Source organism: Papio anubis, chromosome 17 (assembly GCF_008728515.1).
Source record: "Papio anubis isolate 15944 chromosome 17, Panubis1.0, whole genome shotgun sequence".
Lineage (NCBI taxonomy): Eukaryota > Metazoa > Chordata > Mammalia > Primates > Cercopithecidae > Papio > Papio anubis.
The window spans coordinates 41942520-41958103 of NC_044992.1; the positions used below are offsets into that span (position 1 = coordinate 41942520).

General features: G+C 39.2%; 1 protein-coding gene across 10 annotated transcripts in view; it reads right to left on the minus strand.

Annotated features, from left to right (window-relative positions):
- LUC7L3 (LUC7 like 3 pre-mRNA splicing factor) overlaps positions 1-15584 on the minus strand; it is a 34383-nt gene that overhangs the window by 7179 nt on the left and 11620 nt on the right. For 6 of the 10 annotated variants that reach the window (XM_009190239.4, XM_009190238.4, XM_009190237.4 and 3 more), the window contains exons 2-9: positions 11903-11969; positions 8569-8608; positions 7810-7954; positions 7330-7404; positions 5240-5344; positions 4229-4390; positions 3045-3328; positions 2342-2502 (exon numbers count right to left, since the gene is read on the minus strand). In XM_009190239.4, coding sequence (XP_009188503.1) covers positions 2342-2502; positions 3045-3328; positions 4229-4390; positions 5240-5344; positions 7330-7404; positions 7810-7954; positions 8569-8608; positions 11903-11969 — 1039 coding nt within the window. Of the gene's footprint in view, positions 1-2341; positions 2503-3044; positions 3329-4228; positions 4391-5239; positions 5345-7329; positions 7405-7809; positions 7955-8568; positions 8609-10726; positions 10818-11444; positions 11638-11902; positions 11970-15584 lie in introns of all 10 variants that reach the window. The other 4 variants (XM_017950571.3, XM_017950572.3, XM_017950573.3 and 1 more) reach the window with 4 other exon arrangements.

The following is a 15584-nucleotide window of genomic DNA, read 5'->3' on the forward strand; positions in this document are numbered from 1 at the left end:
ATCACAGCACCTGGAGTAATAAACTTGCTCTTTCTCATTTGCCATTATTATATGCCCACTGTGGCTCACAACTGGTTCCAAAGTCCAGATCTTCAATCATTTATAAGAGTGCCTAGATGGCTACCTAGATGGCTACGTGGTAGTTTCTCTTCTGTATTTTTTTTTCATCCACTCATCTGCACACTGATTTTTAATTAATTAATTTTTACATAGCATTTTCAAAATGCCAATAAATTATATCACTTCTAAAAGAGATTCCAATGTTTAACTCTATCATAGCATACCCAATTATGGAAGACAAGACTGATACAGTTTTCTCAGTATCTTCTCTCTTTCCACCAAGTCTCACATGGAAAATCCCTGTCTGTTGCTAATCTAAACATAACTCAGCTTATTCTGCTTAAACAAAAGTTTTGCTAGGGGCCAGACATGGTGGCTTACACCTATAACCCCAGCACTTTAGGAGACTGAGGCAGGAGGATTGCTTGAACCCAGGAGATCAAGATCAGACTGGGCAACATGGCAAAACCCCATCTCTACCCCCCACCCCCCGCCAAAAAAAAAAATTAGCCAAGGATGGTAGTGTACACCTATAGTCCCAACCACCCAGGAGGCTGAGGTGGGAGGATCACCTGGGCCAGGGAGGTGGAGGCTGCAGTGAGCCGTGATCGTGCCACTGCACTCAGCCTGGATGACAGAGTAAGACCCTGTCTGAAAAAACAACAAACAAAAACCTTTACTAAATTTCATGTCATCATCATTACAATTTTAGGATTAAAGGTAAGCAACTCTGGACGTCTTTTTGCTCTATCCAGAAATTACACAAATATGCCTGTTTTGAGTCAGGCCAGTGTCATTTACTACTCAACTTTGACTTCAAGTAGTTATGAAGGCTTTTTATCCCTAAAAATCAACCCAACAATTTTAAATGGCACAAATGATAACACAGAATAGAGCAACTAAAGCTAACAATAGGAAATGTAAAACTAAAAACTTTCTCAAGACAAATATTATTAATTTGACCTGACAGTCATACCTGGCTCTTGAGAGTTGACCTCTCAACCCAAAAATAAATTACACAGAAAGTCTTGCAAAAAGATTGGGTAAAACATTCTTAAATCTAATGTTAAATCAGTTAACCCATTGTAGCAATTGCCTTTTGAATCAGAGAAGCGAGTTCTCAACTTGAATGGCAAACACTAGCACGTCTGGCAGTAAGTTTTCAACATTTTCCCACATTACAGAAAAAGCCAATATATGTTAAATATTTCAGAAAAAGACTGCGCTTATTTTAAGAAAACAAAAGCAGAGGCCAAAAAATATATCCATGGTTTGTGCCGCTAGTTCTAGCTGAGTCTAGAGGAAAAACAAAAACAAAACACCAGAACAGTTCTATTGAAGGATATAATAAACAACATATAAAAGACTAGTATAATAAACCTAAATAGCAGCACATATATTATGCTGGTGATTAAACATGGAGACAGGTAGAATGAAATGAAACAAGGAGAGCTGAGAAAATCAGAAATAGGCCCCTTCTCTCATTCCTAAAACCATGCAAAGCACAACAGCTCATTCAGTGCAAAATAAAAGACACTAAAAGAATCTGGAGAACACAAAATTCAGAAAGGAGAGCCTAATGGCTAACAGAATTATCTTCCAATAAAGGCTAAGTTAGATGAGAATATTCTTGTGAAAACATTCCACACAAAATTAAAAAGTCCATTAAAAGTGCTAACAGCACAGTACATCAGCTAATGGGATGCCACAAAAAAAAAAAAAAAAAAAAAAAAAAAGAAAAGAAAAGAAAAGAAAAAGAAAAAGAAAAAGAAAAAGAGGGGAAAGAGCATGTTGATCCCACTGAAAACATGGTTAAGATACATATAAGCAATTCAACTTCCAGGGACTTAGATGTTAACCGCTAACTTAAATGAATGCTACAAATGAAGACTAATGCAACAATGTACACTTACTTTACAAGACACATTATGAAACACTGCAGTGTGAAGAAAAGAAAAAGGGTAGCCAACAACCAAGGTAATATAATCCTACGCCTAATAACCCTGAAAGTTAATATAATACTTAAAAGAATCTACGTGAAAAACCTTCAGGTTATCAACTGAAAGATGCGGTTTAACATCAAAACACCAGATAAACTGTCATTTTCACAAATCTAAGTAGGAGACGGGGAAAGAATGCCTGTCTCCTACTGAATGGCGTTCCTCACAGTAAAAAGGAGTATGAATGAAATGGATCTTTGCCTGTGTCTGGAGAAAAGTGAGTGGGGCAATTAGGGTGTGAAAACAGTTTCTTAATGAACTGAATTCTCATATAAACTAACCTTTCTCCTTGGATTTTCTATCTTGTTCTCTGTCCCGACTTTTGCTCCTGTGCTTATATGACTTTCGATCCCGGCTTTTTGATCTTCTTCGATCCCGACTTCGAGATCTATGTTTTCTTTCTGATCGATCATGGCTTCTGCTTCTTCGTCGATCTCTACTTCTTAATAAAAAACCAAAAGGCAACTTCAGCCAGTATTACAATGAGTAAAGGCCTTAAAGTAGATATTATTAATTAACAAGACTAAGCAAAACTTACCCTTTTTCTAAAACTATTTACATTAGAAATCTTAAGAACTAAAAATTATTGAAAATATTTCTAAATTCATCTCCAATAGTGCTAAGATGGTTATCGTTGTGCTCTTTAAGACTCTTCTTCAATTTGTAGTTATAATTAAAACAGTATGGCTGATTTCATATTTTATTTCTTGGAATGAGTAAGACAAGCACTTAAGAGACCATCAGGTACGCTAACTGTAAAAAGATTGTGTGAAATTTCCTAGACAGGTGGGAAATAGCACAGAACTTGCCCCGAAAATGGAACTATTTTATTCACTGATTCTGCTCTCACAACCCATTCTATCACTTAAAGATGCTTAAGAGCTTCCCAACTCTATTCCATTCTGAGGAATAATACTAGTAATTATTATTGTTATTGCACACTCATTATGAGCTGGACATCAGTCTTAGGTGTTCCATATATACCTGCTTCGCCTTCTTTCTCTACTTCGTGACCTTTTGTGGTCCCGAGACCTGCTGCATCTTCTGTCTGATGTTCGGCTTGAGTGTCTACTTCGTGAACGACTTCTCTTTCTTCTTTCTCTGTCACGAGCCCTTTCTTTTTCTCTTTCTTCCTCTTCCCTTCGTCTTTTCCTTTCTCTTTCTTCCCTTTCTCTCTCCCGTTCTTTTTCTCTTTCTTCTCTTTCTTGCTTCTCCTTTTTTAGACGCTCATCACGATCAGGTTCTTCTGTTCTTTTCCTTAACTTCTCCTAGAAAAATCAAGTTGGATTCTTATACAAATGTAACTAACAATGGTCAACTAATGTGAAGTAATCTGTAGACCAACTTATGGAATTGATGCCCTTAAGGGAAATGTAGACATTCCAACACCATGTACATACACAAGGTATTGTTTGTCTAAATCCTCAGGATATATTCTTCCCAAATTTCTGGCATGCGAGAGTTAAGAAAATCAAGTGCTTTCATAGTTCGATAAACAGCAAAAATTCACAGGAACTCACAATGCTTCAAATAATTACACATAGGAAAATATCAATAAGAGGGTCATATCTCCATTTAAGCCATATTAAAATATAGTTATTTTTATCTATAGCTAGTGATGGCTAAAAGCTGTAGCTATAGCTAAAATAATTTTTTTTTTTTAAATAGCTAAAATGTATCTTTAGAAGAAACTTAACGTTGGCCGAGCGCAGTGGCTCAACACTTTGGGAGGCTGAGGAGGGCGGATCACCTGAGGCAGGAGTTCAAGACCAGCCTGGCCAACAGGGCAAAACCCCGTCTCTATCAACAAAGCACAAAAATCAGCCGGGCATGGTAGTGTATGCCTGTAATCCCAACTACTCGGGAAGCTGAGGCATGAGAATTGCTTGAACCCCAGAGGTGGAGGTTGCGGTGAGATCATGCCACTGTACTCCAGCCTGGGTGACAAAGTGAGATTGTCTCAAAAACAAAACAAACAAACAAAAAAACAAAAATTAGCCAGGCCTCGTGGCACATGCCTGTACTCCTAGCTACTCAGGAGGCTGGGGCATGAGAATTGCTTAAACCTGGGAGGTGGAGGTGACAGTGAGCTGAGATCACGTCACTGCACTCTAGGTGAACAGAGCAAGAATTTGCCTCAAAACAAACAAACAAACAAAAAAACTTACTTTTAATTCTTCTACAGTAGCTTTAATTTTGGCATAGCCCATGTGTTGTTTTCCCATCAAATGGTCATCTACCCGAGACTGGGCATCTCCTACTATTAAAAAGGCTCCACACACTTCACAAACTTCCATTTGTTTTTCTTGTGCAGCAAAACTTTCAATTGTCTAAAATGATAAATCAGTTACAAGAACATCTGAGGAAGAGAAACAAATCTCAAGCAAGTACTCAACATTTAGAAAAGATTTCTAATGTGTGTGAATTGCTCTTTCCCATTTCCCCAAATCAGTAATACTGGGCTACAAGTGGTCAACTTTTTTTAAAGAGAGACGTTTAAGGCAACAGCAACTAACTTGCTGAATCACCCAGAAAAAATGTTGAGACCCACTGTTTAATGTTCAACACACACATTACCTTACGAAATTTAAACCACCTTTCAGAAAGCCGCCTATTTTAGTATGAATTCATTCCTTGCTTAGGGTCAAGGGATATGATGTCCATACACAAAACTAATTAAGGAACTAAGCACATTGACTATAATCTGAATATATCCTATTCAATATGGAGGAACCAATGACCTATTATATTCTGCAATCAATAGTATCTGAAACACATATATTCTATTCTTCAATTAAAATAATAAGATATTTTAAGGGTGTATTAATTTTTAACAAAGATATAAGTATGTACTGAGTAATTTATTACAACAAAAATGAAAATAAAACCAGGCTCATATGGAAATTTATGGTTTAAGGCAGTGATTGGCAAGCCAGGGAGGCCTTTTTCTAACATTTTATTGGGATACAACCACACCCATTTGTTTCTTGTACTATCTAAAGTTGCTTGCATACTGCACAAAGGCAGAGCTTAGTAGTTGCCACAGACCTTGTGGCCTACAAATTGTGCTGACTCTAAGTTTAGAACATCAGAATAATTTTCAAAGGTTCTCAGATAAAAATGAGTTCCTACTAACTGTTAACAGACAGGTGAGATAATGTGAAATAAGATTTACTTACCGAGGTTGTGGACCTAAGCAGTTCTCTCTCTTCTTTTAATTGTTCAACTAATTTCATCATCCCCTGGGCTTCTTCTACTTTTCCTTCAGACCCTAATTCTTCAATCTTAGAAGAGTGGGGGAAAAAAACAGTTAAGATTTCTTTCAAACCCAACTATTTCCTTTTTTCCCCATGGTTCATTAGTGGTTTTATCCATCTTTTTGTTTGGTTTTATTTACAAAAGCCTCTTTGGGTTTAATTCATCCTAGATTTTTTTTATACTTCAATAAAGTATAACTGATGTGTTAAGAAAAATGCACTTTCGGCTGGACGTGGTGGCTCATTCCTGTAATTCAAGCACTCTGGGAGGCCAAGGTGGGCAGATCACCTGAAGTCAGGAGTTCAAGACCAGCCTGGCCAACGTGTTGAAATCCCACCTCTATTAAAAGTACAAAAAAAACATTAGCCAGGCATGGCAGCAGGCACCTGTAATCCCAGTTTCTGGGGAGACTGAGGCAGGAGAATCACTTGAACCCAGGAGGTGGAGGCTGCAGTGAGCCGAGATCGTGCCACTGCACTCCAGCCTGGGTGATGACATGAGACTCTGTCTCAAAAACAAAAGGAGAGAGACAGAGACAGCGTCTCACTATGTTGCCCAGGCTGGTCTTTAACTACTGAGCTCAAGCAATCCTCCCACCTCGGCCTCCCAAAGTGCTTGTATTATAGGTGTGAGCCACCTACTCTTTTCAGTACCTCCTCCAGCCTCAATCCCAAACACAATCCCCAGGCAACCACAGATCTGCTTTCTGTCACCATAGGTAAATACGCGTTTTCTAAAATTTTATATAGAGCCAGAATCTATATTCCTTTTTTGTCTGGCTTCTTTCACTCAGCCTAATTATTTTAAGATTTATTCATACTGTCTCATGTAGCTAATTCCTTTTCATTACTGACAGGTATTCCACCATATGGATACATCATGATTTAATTATCCACTCACCTGCTGACGGATATTTTAATTGATTCCAGTCTGGGTTTTTTTTTGGTTTTTTTAGTGCTATTATGAATACGGCACTCATGAACACTGGAGTGTAAATCTTTGTGTAGACATACGTTTTCGTTTATCTTGGATAAATATGTGGGAGAATGGCTCATGGCACATTTTTAACTTTTTAAGAAACAGACTCCAGGGCCAGGCACAGTGGCTTACACCTGTAATCTCAAAACTTTGGAAGGCCAAGGTGGGTAAATTACTTGAGGTCAGGATTTTGAGACCAGCTTGGCCAGTACGGTGAAACCCCGTATCTATTAAAAATACAATTAGCCGAGGATGGTGGCGCACACCTGTAATCCCAGCTACTCGGGAGGCTGAGGCAGGAGAATCACTTGAACCTGGGAGGTAGAGGTTGCAGTGAGCTGAGATCGCGCCACTGCACTCCAGCATGGGTGACAAAGCGAGACTGTCTTAAAAAAACAGTAACAACGACAACAAAACAGATTCCAATATGATCTGCAGGAATATGAAAGAAAGAAAAAAATGAGACTATTTTTTCCAAAGTGGTTGTACAGTATCATATCCCAGTTCCAGCTGACTCACATCTTTGCCAATAGCTGGTATGATCAGTTTAATTTTAGCTATTCTAATAGGTGTCAAATAGGTATTTGATTGTAGTTTTAATCTGTATTTCCCTAACGACTAATAATGTTCAGCATCTTCATATTTGTCGTCCTTTTATATACACATATACATACATGTACACACACACACAAGACAAGGTCTCACTCCATTGCCCAGGCTGGAGTGCAGTGGCGCAGACACGTCTTACTGCAGCCTCACCCTCTTAGGCTTAAGCAATTCTCCTGCCTCGGCCTCCTGTGTAGCTGGGACCACAGGTGCACATCATCACACCTGGCTAATTTTTGTAGAGACTGGGTCTCACTTTGTTGCCCAGGCTGGTCTCAAACTCTTGGGCTCAAGCAATCCTCCCACCTCGGCCTCCCAAAGTGCTGGGATTATACACATGAGTTACCATGCCTGGCCCATCCCTGTATTTTTGCTGGTTACACGTCTGTTTCAAGTATTTCCTGACATTAATGCATACAATTCTCACCTGTTGCAGAAGTACATCAATTTTGTCTGTTAAAACCTGAATTTTTTCTTCATTTTTGCCTGTTGGGCCAGCGGCCTGTTGAAGACAATAAAACGTATTACCAACAAGTTGAAAACAAAGATAAACATGCAAACTCGCACATACCATACATAGTATTTCTATTTAATAATTAAAATGCTTAATTGAAAGGACAGTAATTCAATTATCTTCAACTTCTGGTGGTCAATCACATATTGTCAGTTACTACTATTTAAGAGAAAAATCTTGGCCTCAAGAAAAAAAGAAAGAAAAATCTTATGTTTAGCAAAATCAATGTTATGTTTGCTAAGAAAGACTGGAAAAAATGAATGCCTTACAAGTTTCATATCATTTTAAAAGAACAAAGTAATGAAAAGAAGACAAGTTTCAAAAATATTAGGGAGGTCTCTGAATCTCCAGAAAACAAGGACCCTTTACAAAGACTGAATTGATTTCACTTACCCCGGAAGACTGCTGGTTTTGAGATAATGCCAAACGAGCATGGCCTCGTCTGATCCTACGTTCTACTTCTGCAAGTAAGCTCTGCAAGTATCGCAAAAAATCTCTCTCATAGCCAACTTTCATGAAACGAGAGCTCTTCTCATACCTGGTAACATGAAAATAAACAAGTATTCATTTCCAAATCTTCATCCATTACAACTCTAATATTCTATCTTAACTAGCCTCAACGACTATTACATTTAGGCTGCAGGGTAAACCAGGTGTATTTGAAGTGCCTTTCTGACTGCCCCTCACCACAGAGCTTTACACAGGGGTTTAACCACTAGCATTACCACTGTACTGGATCTATGACCCTGGACCTGGGACAAGTCTCATGTATAAAATTGGGGCTGGCCACGGTGGCTCACACCGGTAAACCCAGCACTTTTGGAGGCCGAGGTGGGTGGATCACTTGAGGTCAGCAGTTTGAGACCAGCCTGGCCAACATGGTGAAACCCTGTCTCTACTAAAAATACAAAATATTAGCCAGGCATGGTGGTGGGCGCCTGTAATCCCAGCTACTCGGGAGATTGAGGCAGGAGAATCACTTGAACCCAGGAGGCGGAGGTTGCAGTAAGATAGAAGTTTCTTACTACCCCTAGCCAGTGACTGGACTTCTCTCAGACACTCATTTTACAATTAATTCCAATTATTCCTCAACCCTTGTCCCCCTTAAACCAAATAATAACTGGGAGGGAAATGACAACCAAAATAACTTACTGTTTTCGTAGATTTTCATCATGAATTTTTTCACATGGACCTGGGGGAAAAATACAATTGTATAAATTATCTGTGATTATTAGCAACCGTTTCTTGCCAAAAACAAAAAGTTATTTTTCTTTTTAAAAAGAAAAAGAATTTACTTTATCACTGAGTAGTTTGTAGACATCTAAATTGATCCTACTGAATCATGAAGCATTATAACCAAATAGGACATAAAACTGATCTGCTCAGTCTTCAAAGTCAATATAATGGATAGCAACCATATATGGTTAAAAGAGAAGTAAGGGAGGGAGAGAGAAAGGGAGTGAAGGCGAAAGGAAATTGTTCTTTATTGCCACTCAAGAAAACTGATGGGGATAGACACCGAACTGAACCATTGCTGACTTTATTATTTTCAAATCTGTATATAAAGTCAAATAGCACTAGACTAGTACCCAACTCCTACTTCTTCCCACCTCTAAAAAGCAATTATCTTAACTCTTCTCTATTTCTTCTTGAATTTACCTCCACCTTTTAAAATTCTATGCTTATTTTGCTATTTATCAATCCTAGACATCAAAATTTTGGGATAAATAAACACTTAGTGTTTATATTATGCAAATACTATTCACTGTCAGGCCAAACAAAGGTGCATTTTGAGACACTTCTGATGTTTCTTCTTTTTTTTTTTTTGAGACAGAGTCACGCTCTGTCGCCCAGGCTGCAGTGCAGCGGCGCAATCTTGGCTCACTGCAACTTCCGCCTACCGGGTTCAAGGGATTCTCCTGCCTCAACCTCCCAAGTAGCTGGGATTGCAGGCACCCACCACCACGGCTGGGTAATATTTTTGTATTTTTAGTAGAGACAGGATTTCACCCTGTTGGCCAAGGTGTTCTCGAACTCCTAATCTCAAGTGATCTGCCCTCCTTTGCCTTCAAAAGTGCTGGGATTACAGGTATGAGCCTAGTTTTTTCTCTATATTTTCAAATTCTTCTCAAACACTTCAACTCAGCTATAGAAACTATCTCAATACTAATTTCACATGAGTCAAAATACATCAGATCATCAGTTTCATTTTCTTCCATTGGCCTTCTGCCTTACTTCAATCTGGCATACTTATTTTCTAAGCTCACTATAGAACTATTATCCTGATGAATTCCTTTCCTGCTCTGCAGTAGGTGAGAATTACTGGATCTCTTGTTTTTTCTTTCCTCTTTCTCAGTTTATGGACATGTTTTGGTGGAGTTTCCTGAGAAAAAGTCCATGGGAGATAAATCTGTTGAGACCCTGTATATCTGAAAATGTCTTTTTTCCCCTCATATTTTGATGTTTGGCTACATAGCTAAGCCTGGTAGACACGTTTTCACTCAGCACCCTGAGGATGTTTCTCCAATATCTTCAACTTTCCCCATTGTTACTGACCAGTCTTAGGCCATTCTGATTCATAATTCTGTGACCTACACTCACCCCCACCACCCCTACGTTCTAAAATTTTACAGGGGTATGCCTAGGTATGGATCTTTTTCATTCACTGTCCTGATCACCTGTAGGGCCTGCTCAACCTAAAGATGAATGTTCTTTAGTACCGCAAATTTTTTTTCTTAAGCAATTCCCTCTGCTTTTATTCTGTCCACAACTATTAAGTTGGTAGTACAGTTCCTGGACTAAGTTTTAAAAAAATCCTTCTGTCATACTGCCCAACATTCCAGTAAACGTCCTCAATTTTATTTTCAAATCTTTCCGGCGATTTTAGTTCTATTTCTCCAGCTTTAATTTCTAAGAGCTGTTTTTCAAAAACTGTTTTCCAAACTTTTTCCACAAGTTCCCTCTTTATGGCATCCTATTATTGCTGATGAATATAGTATCTTCTCATATGTCTCTGAAGATACTAAATTTCTTAAGATTTTGAGGAATCTCTCTCTGCTTTCCCCATTATCTCCAATTCCACTAAATTCTTCTTTCTCTGTTGGTTTTCTTAATCTCTTGTGTTGAAGGCTTTCTTCGAATGTCTGGCTGGTGGTCCTTGGCAGGCAACTAGTTTTTTAAAAAGACACTTCCAAAATCTGACTGGAAGTTAGTAGGGATTAGGCAGGGTTTGTCAGCTCACGAATGGGCTTTATCATAGGAAAACCAGGCAGTAAGACTTTCTTTTAAGAGATTCCCCAAGGGTCAGTACCTGTAGAGATCACTTCTCAGGAACTGTTCACTTTCTCTAGAGAAGAATCCTCTTTTCTTCTGCCTGGGGAAAAACATCTGGCTGTATCCTTCTAGGAACAGGGCAGAGGAGAGCCCCACCAATAAAAATATAGATTCATTTACTCTCTTTTACATTTTTTTTTTTTTTACTTACTACTGCCCCTGCTGTGTCTGAAATCTCAAGATCTAGACTGGTCCTGCCTTAATACGCTCCTAATGCTCTAAGGCAAACATTGTACATAATGAATTGACTTCTTTTATATATCCAGAATGATCCTGGTTATGTACCATCCTTGAGAGAAATAAGGAAATTGTCAATCATTTTTTGTTTTGTGGTTCAGATAAACTAGTCTCTCTAGCCCAATTTCTCCTGAAAATAACCCTCTCTTCTCCTGGGGTCTATGGGTGGGAGAGTAAGATCAACAGATGTACAGGACCGCCTACACTAGTGGCAATTTTGCATCCTGGGGACATCTGGCAATGTCTGAAGACATTTTTGGGTGTCACAACAGGGGGTGCTACTGGTTATCTAGTGGGTAAAGGCAGGGATGTTGCTAAACATCCCACAATGCATGAAAAGCCCCCTCCAAAACTGGCTCAAAATGTCAACAATGTCAAGGCTGAGAAACCCTGAACTAGACTACAGACTAATCTCTCTCATTTTCAGCCCCATGACTCAACCCTGCCTTCTGTGGTACCTGGTGCCTCCAAATCCTGAGCCTGTCCAGGGTTCTGCTGATCAAACACTCGCTTCTGTTTAGTATCCCCTTCTGCAGGCTTTTAGGGTACAGGTTGTTCTGCTCTGTTGCGTTTGCTGCTACTCCTCCATCCACTTGTCATCTTCCAAAAATTTGCTGACATCTCTAACGTTATCTCCTCTTCCATATACATCTTTTTAAAAATTTTTTCATTTAAGTGGAGTTTTGGGAGGGAGTGGAAATAGACATGTATGTTTAATTAAGCCACCATGTTTAATCAGACTGACATTTATTAATACATTCAAATATCTAAACCAAGTAAGAAATTACTTATTAGCAAATCTTTTAAGAAAAAACTTTACAGAATTAGAAAGAACCAGTTTTTTTCCTCTCACCACTCCTATTCAACATTTTAAATATCATAAATTTGATAAAAGTTACACAGAAAATTCACTTACCAAGATCAGAACGTGTATTTGTGAACAATTCCGCAGGACAAAAACCACAGAGATAATATTTACAAACCTAGTAAAGAAAAACAAAGGTACTTAAAAAATTGCTTGGTTTTAAAACTGTATTGGAGAAGGATGCCAAATAACTATTTTCTCATTTCTTGAGGTATGTATGCTTCAACCAATATAAGAACTTCATTTGTTGAATCATATTAGGTAAGTTAGTGACTTTCAGACTCCTGAATTTCGATAGAAGAAAAAATATACAGTACTTGTATTACTAGTATTTTCTATTATCTATTTTTAATCACCACCTGCTGACCCCTCAGTAGCAAAAACAAATATGGGAAAGACATCCCAAAATAAAGGGCAATTTTTATATTTTTAAAAACTCTTACACTATTCTTATCATTTCAACTCTTTCGCAGATTAGGGCCTACTTACAAATTAGGATTTGGAAATAACCATCTAAATCACAGATAACACTCATTTAAAGCAATTCAGCTCCATCTTTTTGTTTAGAAGATCCTTAACACACCAGCCTCTCAAGTAACTACAACTACAGGTGCAAGCACCATGCCTGGCAAATTTTTAAAAATATTTGGAAAGATGGGGTCTTGCTACATTGCCCAGGTTGGTCTCAAACTCAAAACTCTCAAACTTGGAGCCCACCAAGCAATTCTCCCACCTCCGCCTCCCAAAGTGTTGGGGTTACAGGCATGAGCCACTGCTCCTAGCCACTGGATATTTTCATACATGCCAACACAGTAGACTCTTGGTGGGTTCCCACGGTATGGGGAAAAACTATGAACATAAAACCAATGTTTAATTCTCTCCCACTGGTACTTTTGTAACTCCTTCAGATATATTCCAAAACTGCTCTATCCTGAATTTAATTTTATAACACTACAAACCATGTAAATAAAAATTCCAAAATATCACCTTTCCTTCACACAAAACTTCACTGTTATTAGGTGGATTATCATTATATAATTTTTTGAAACACAGTCTTACTCACTCTGTTGCCCAGGCTGGAGTGCAGTGGCGCCATTTCAGCCCACTGCAAACTCTGCCTCCCAGGTTCAAGCACTTCTTCTGCCTCAGCCTCCAAAGTAGCTGGAATTACAGGTATGTGCCACCATGGCCAGTTAGTTTTTGTATTTTTAGTACAGACAGGGTTTCACCATGTTGTAGGCTGGTCTCGAACTCCTGACCTCAAAACATCCATTTTGTTCAACTTTGTGTTCACTTTAAGTGCATCACAACAAAATACCAAGGCCAATACTCAATTTTTAAAAAGATTTCTTTGAGAATTTCTTTCATTTGGGGGAGGATACACAACCATTATGCCACTTTTACTGTGACCTAGCCTTTCAATTATATTAACCTTGAAGACCCAAAAATTTCACACAACTATATTTAGTAAAATTATTGCCAAAATCTGCTATAATTTATAGCCATAAACTGTATGGTTGTAAAATAATTTTAAAACTAAATTTTGTGTGCCATCCTCACAGACATGAAAGTTTTACTATGAACTGGCCGGGCACGGTGGCTCCCGCCTGTAATCCCAGCACTTCCGGAGGCTGAGACGGGAGGATCACGAGGTTAGGAGATCGAGACTATCCCGGCTAACACAGTGAAACTCCGTCTCTACTAAAAAGACAACAAATTAGCCAGGCGTGGTGGCGGGCGCCTATAGTCCCAGATACTCAGGAGGCTGAGGCAGGAGAATGGTGTGAACGGTGGCGGGGGAGTGGGGGAGTGGGGGAGTGGGGGAGTGGGGGGTGGGGGGGGCAGGCGGAGCTTGCAGTGAGTCGGCCACTCCACTCCAGCCTGGGTGATAGAGCGAGACTCCGCCTCAAAAAAAAAAGAGAAAGTTTTACTATTATTGTGAATTTAATCTTCACTTATAAACATTTCATTTCTATTTCCTATTTTTACAAATACATTCTAGGGTTTTGGAGATGATTCTATTTAAAGATTAATTTTATTGTTTTTAATAGGACTTCTACCGGCCTCATGACCAATTTAAGTGTTCCGTAAATTTAAGCTAGGCAAGACACAATGTCTATGATCCTCAGACAGGTTCACCATTAAAACAAAAACAAATAGACACATCTCTACAGTCCCTCCTGACTCTCGAAGCACGTGAAATAGGTACACTGCAACATGGCACAGTTTAAATCTGCTTATCTGCTAAAGAACCAGGGGTACCTGATGGGGCGTGGTGGCTCATGCCTGTAATCCCAGCACTTTGGGAGGTTGAGATATGAGGACTGCTTGAGCCTCGGAGGTAGAAGTGGCAGTGTGCTGTGATCACACCACTGCACTCCAGCTAGGGTGACAGAACGTAACCTGTCTAAAAAAAAGAAAAAGAAAAAGAAAAAGAACCAGGGGTCGTAATTCTGCCTTGGTTTCTTCACAGTATTACAAAAAAAGGAGATAGGCTGGGCCCAATGGCTTATGCCTGTAATCCCAGCACTTTGGGAGGCCAAAGCAGGAGAATCATTTGAGCCTAGCCTGGGCAACACAGTGAGACCTTGTCTCTGAAAAAAAAAAAAAAAAAGAAAAGAAAACAATTAGCTAGGTATGTGTCACACACCTGTGGTTCCAGCTACTTGGGTGGCTAGGGTGGAAGGGTCATTTGAGCCCAGGAGGTTGAGGCTGCAGTGAGTGGCGATCATGCCACTGCACTTCAGCCTGGGTGAAAGAGCAAGACTCAATTAAATAAAAAAAGAGGTAATAAATTTCTTATAGTGGGATTGTAAAGATTAAACTGTATATATTTGCTAAACTGAAAGAAAAAGGTGTTGGCTTATGTAAAAGCTAAAGCAACTCCATCTTGGGTGTTAAACTGCCAGGCTGCCTTCCGATTAACTCCAATTCCAGGAATGCTCCTAAGATTTCTATTTTATCTACTGCTCCCTGTGTTAAGAACACGTACTTACTGTAAATCCTGCCCTTAGGTCAAAACAATTTTGATGATTGTGTACTTAACATAAATCTTGCCCATAAGTAATTATCCTACACATGCCTTCTGAAGCACAGATACCCTTTCCCTATGGTACATAGGCCCTGGGTCTGGGGAGATGTCATCTTGTCTTGCCACCAGCAGCTGCCCGAGACAGACCTGACTTCTGTTCATAGGTTCCTATTACATGTCTCCAAGAAACTGGATTTGTCAGCCTCTTTCTTCGGCCTCTCAGACTTTGGGGATAGGTTTCCGTAGACCTACCATAGACCTGTCCACTGCAGATTATTATTTTACATGTTTTTCTGCACTGTGTAGAACAAATAACACATGCCTGTCTGTGGGCTAACCAGGAGCTACCTAATCAAGTCCAATCACCCCATTGGAGACCACATGACTTGCCCTGATAGCATCCAGCTATATCTACAGAATCCAAACTAGAATCCATTTCCCCAATCCAGTTCTGAGTGTTCCTTCCACTTCAACTCTCCTGCTTTACCATTTAATGGTACATCAAAATTATCTGTTACTCTATGCAATAAACTAGCTACCCGGACTGCTTCTTTCAACTCTCTCCAGAGTCTGATTTTAACTAAAAATATTAACAAGGGATCCAAAAAAACGGGAAGATCATATTTGGGTGCTTCAAATAAAGTCATCAATAATGATAGTAAGAATAAACCCAGAGAGGCCAGGTGTGGTGGCTCAGGCCTG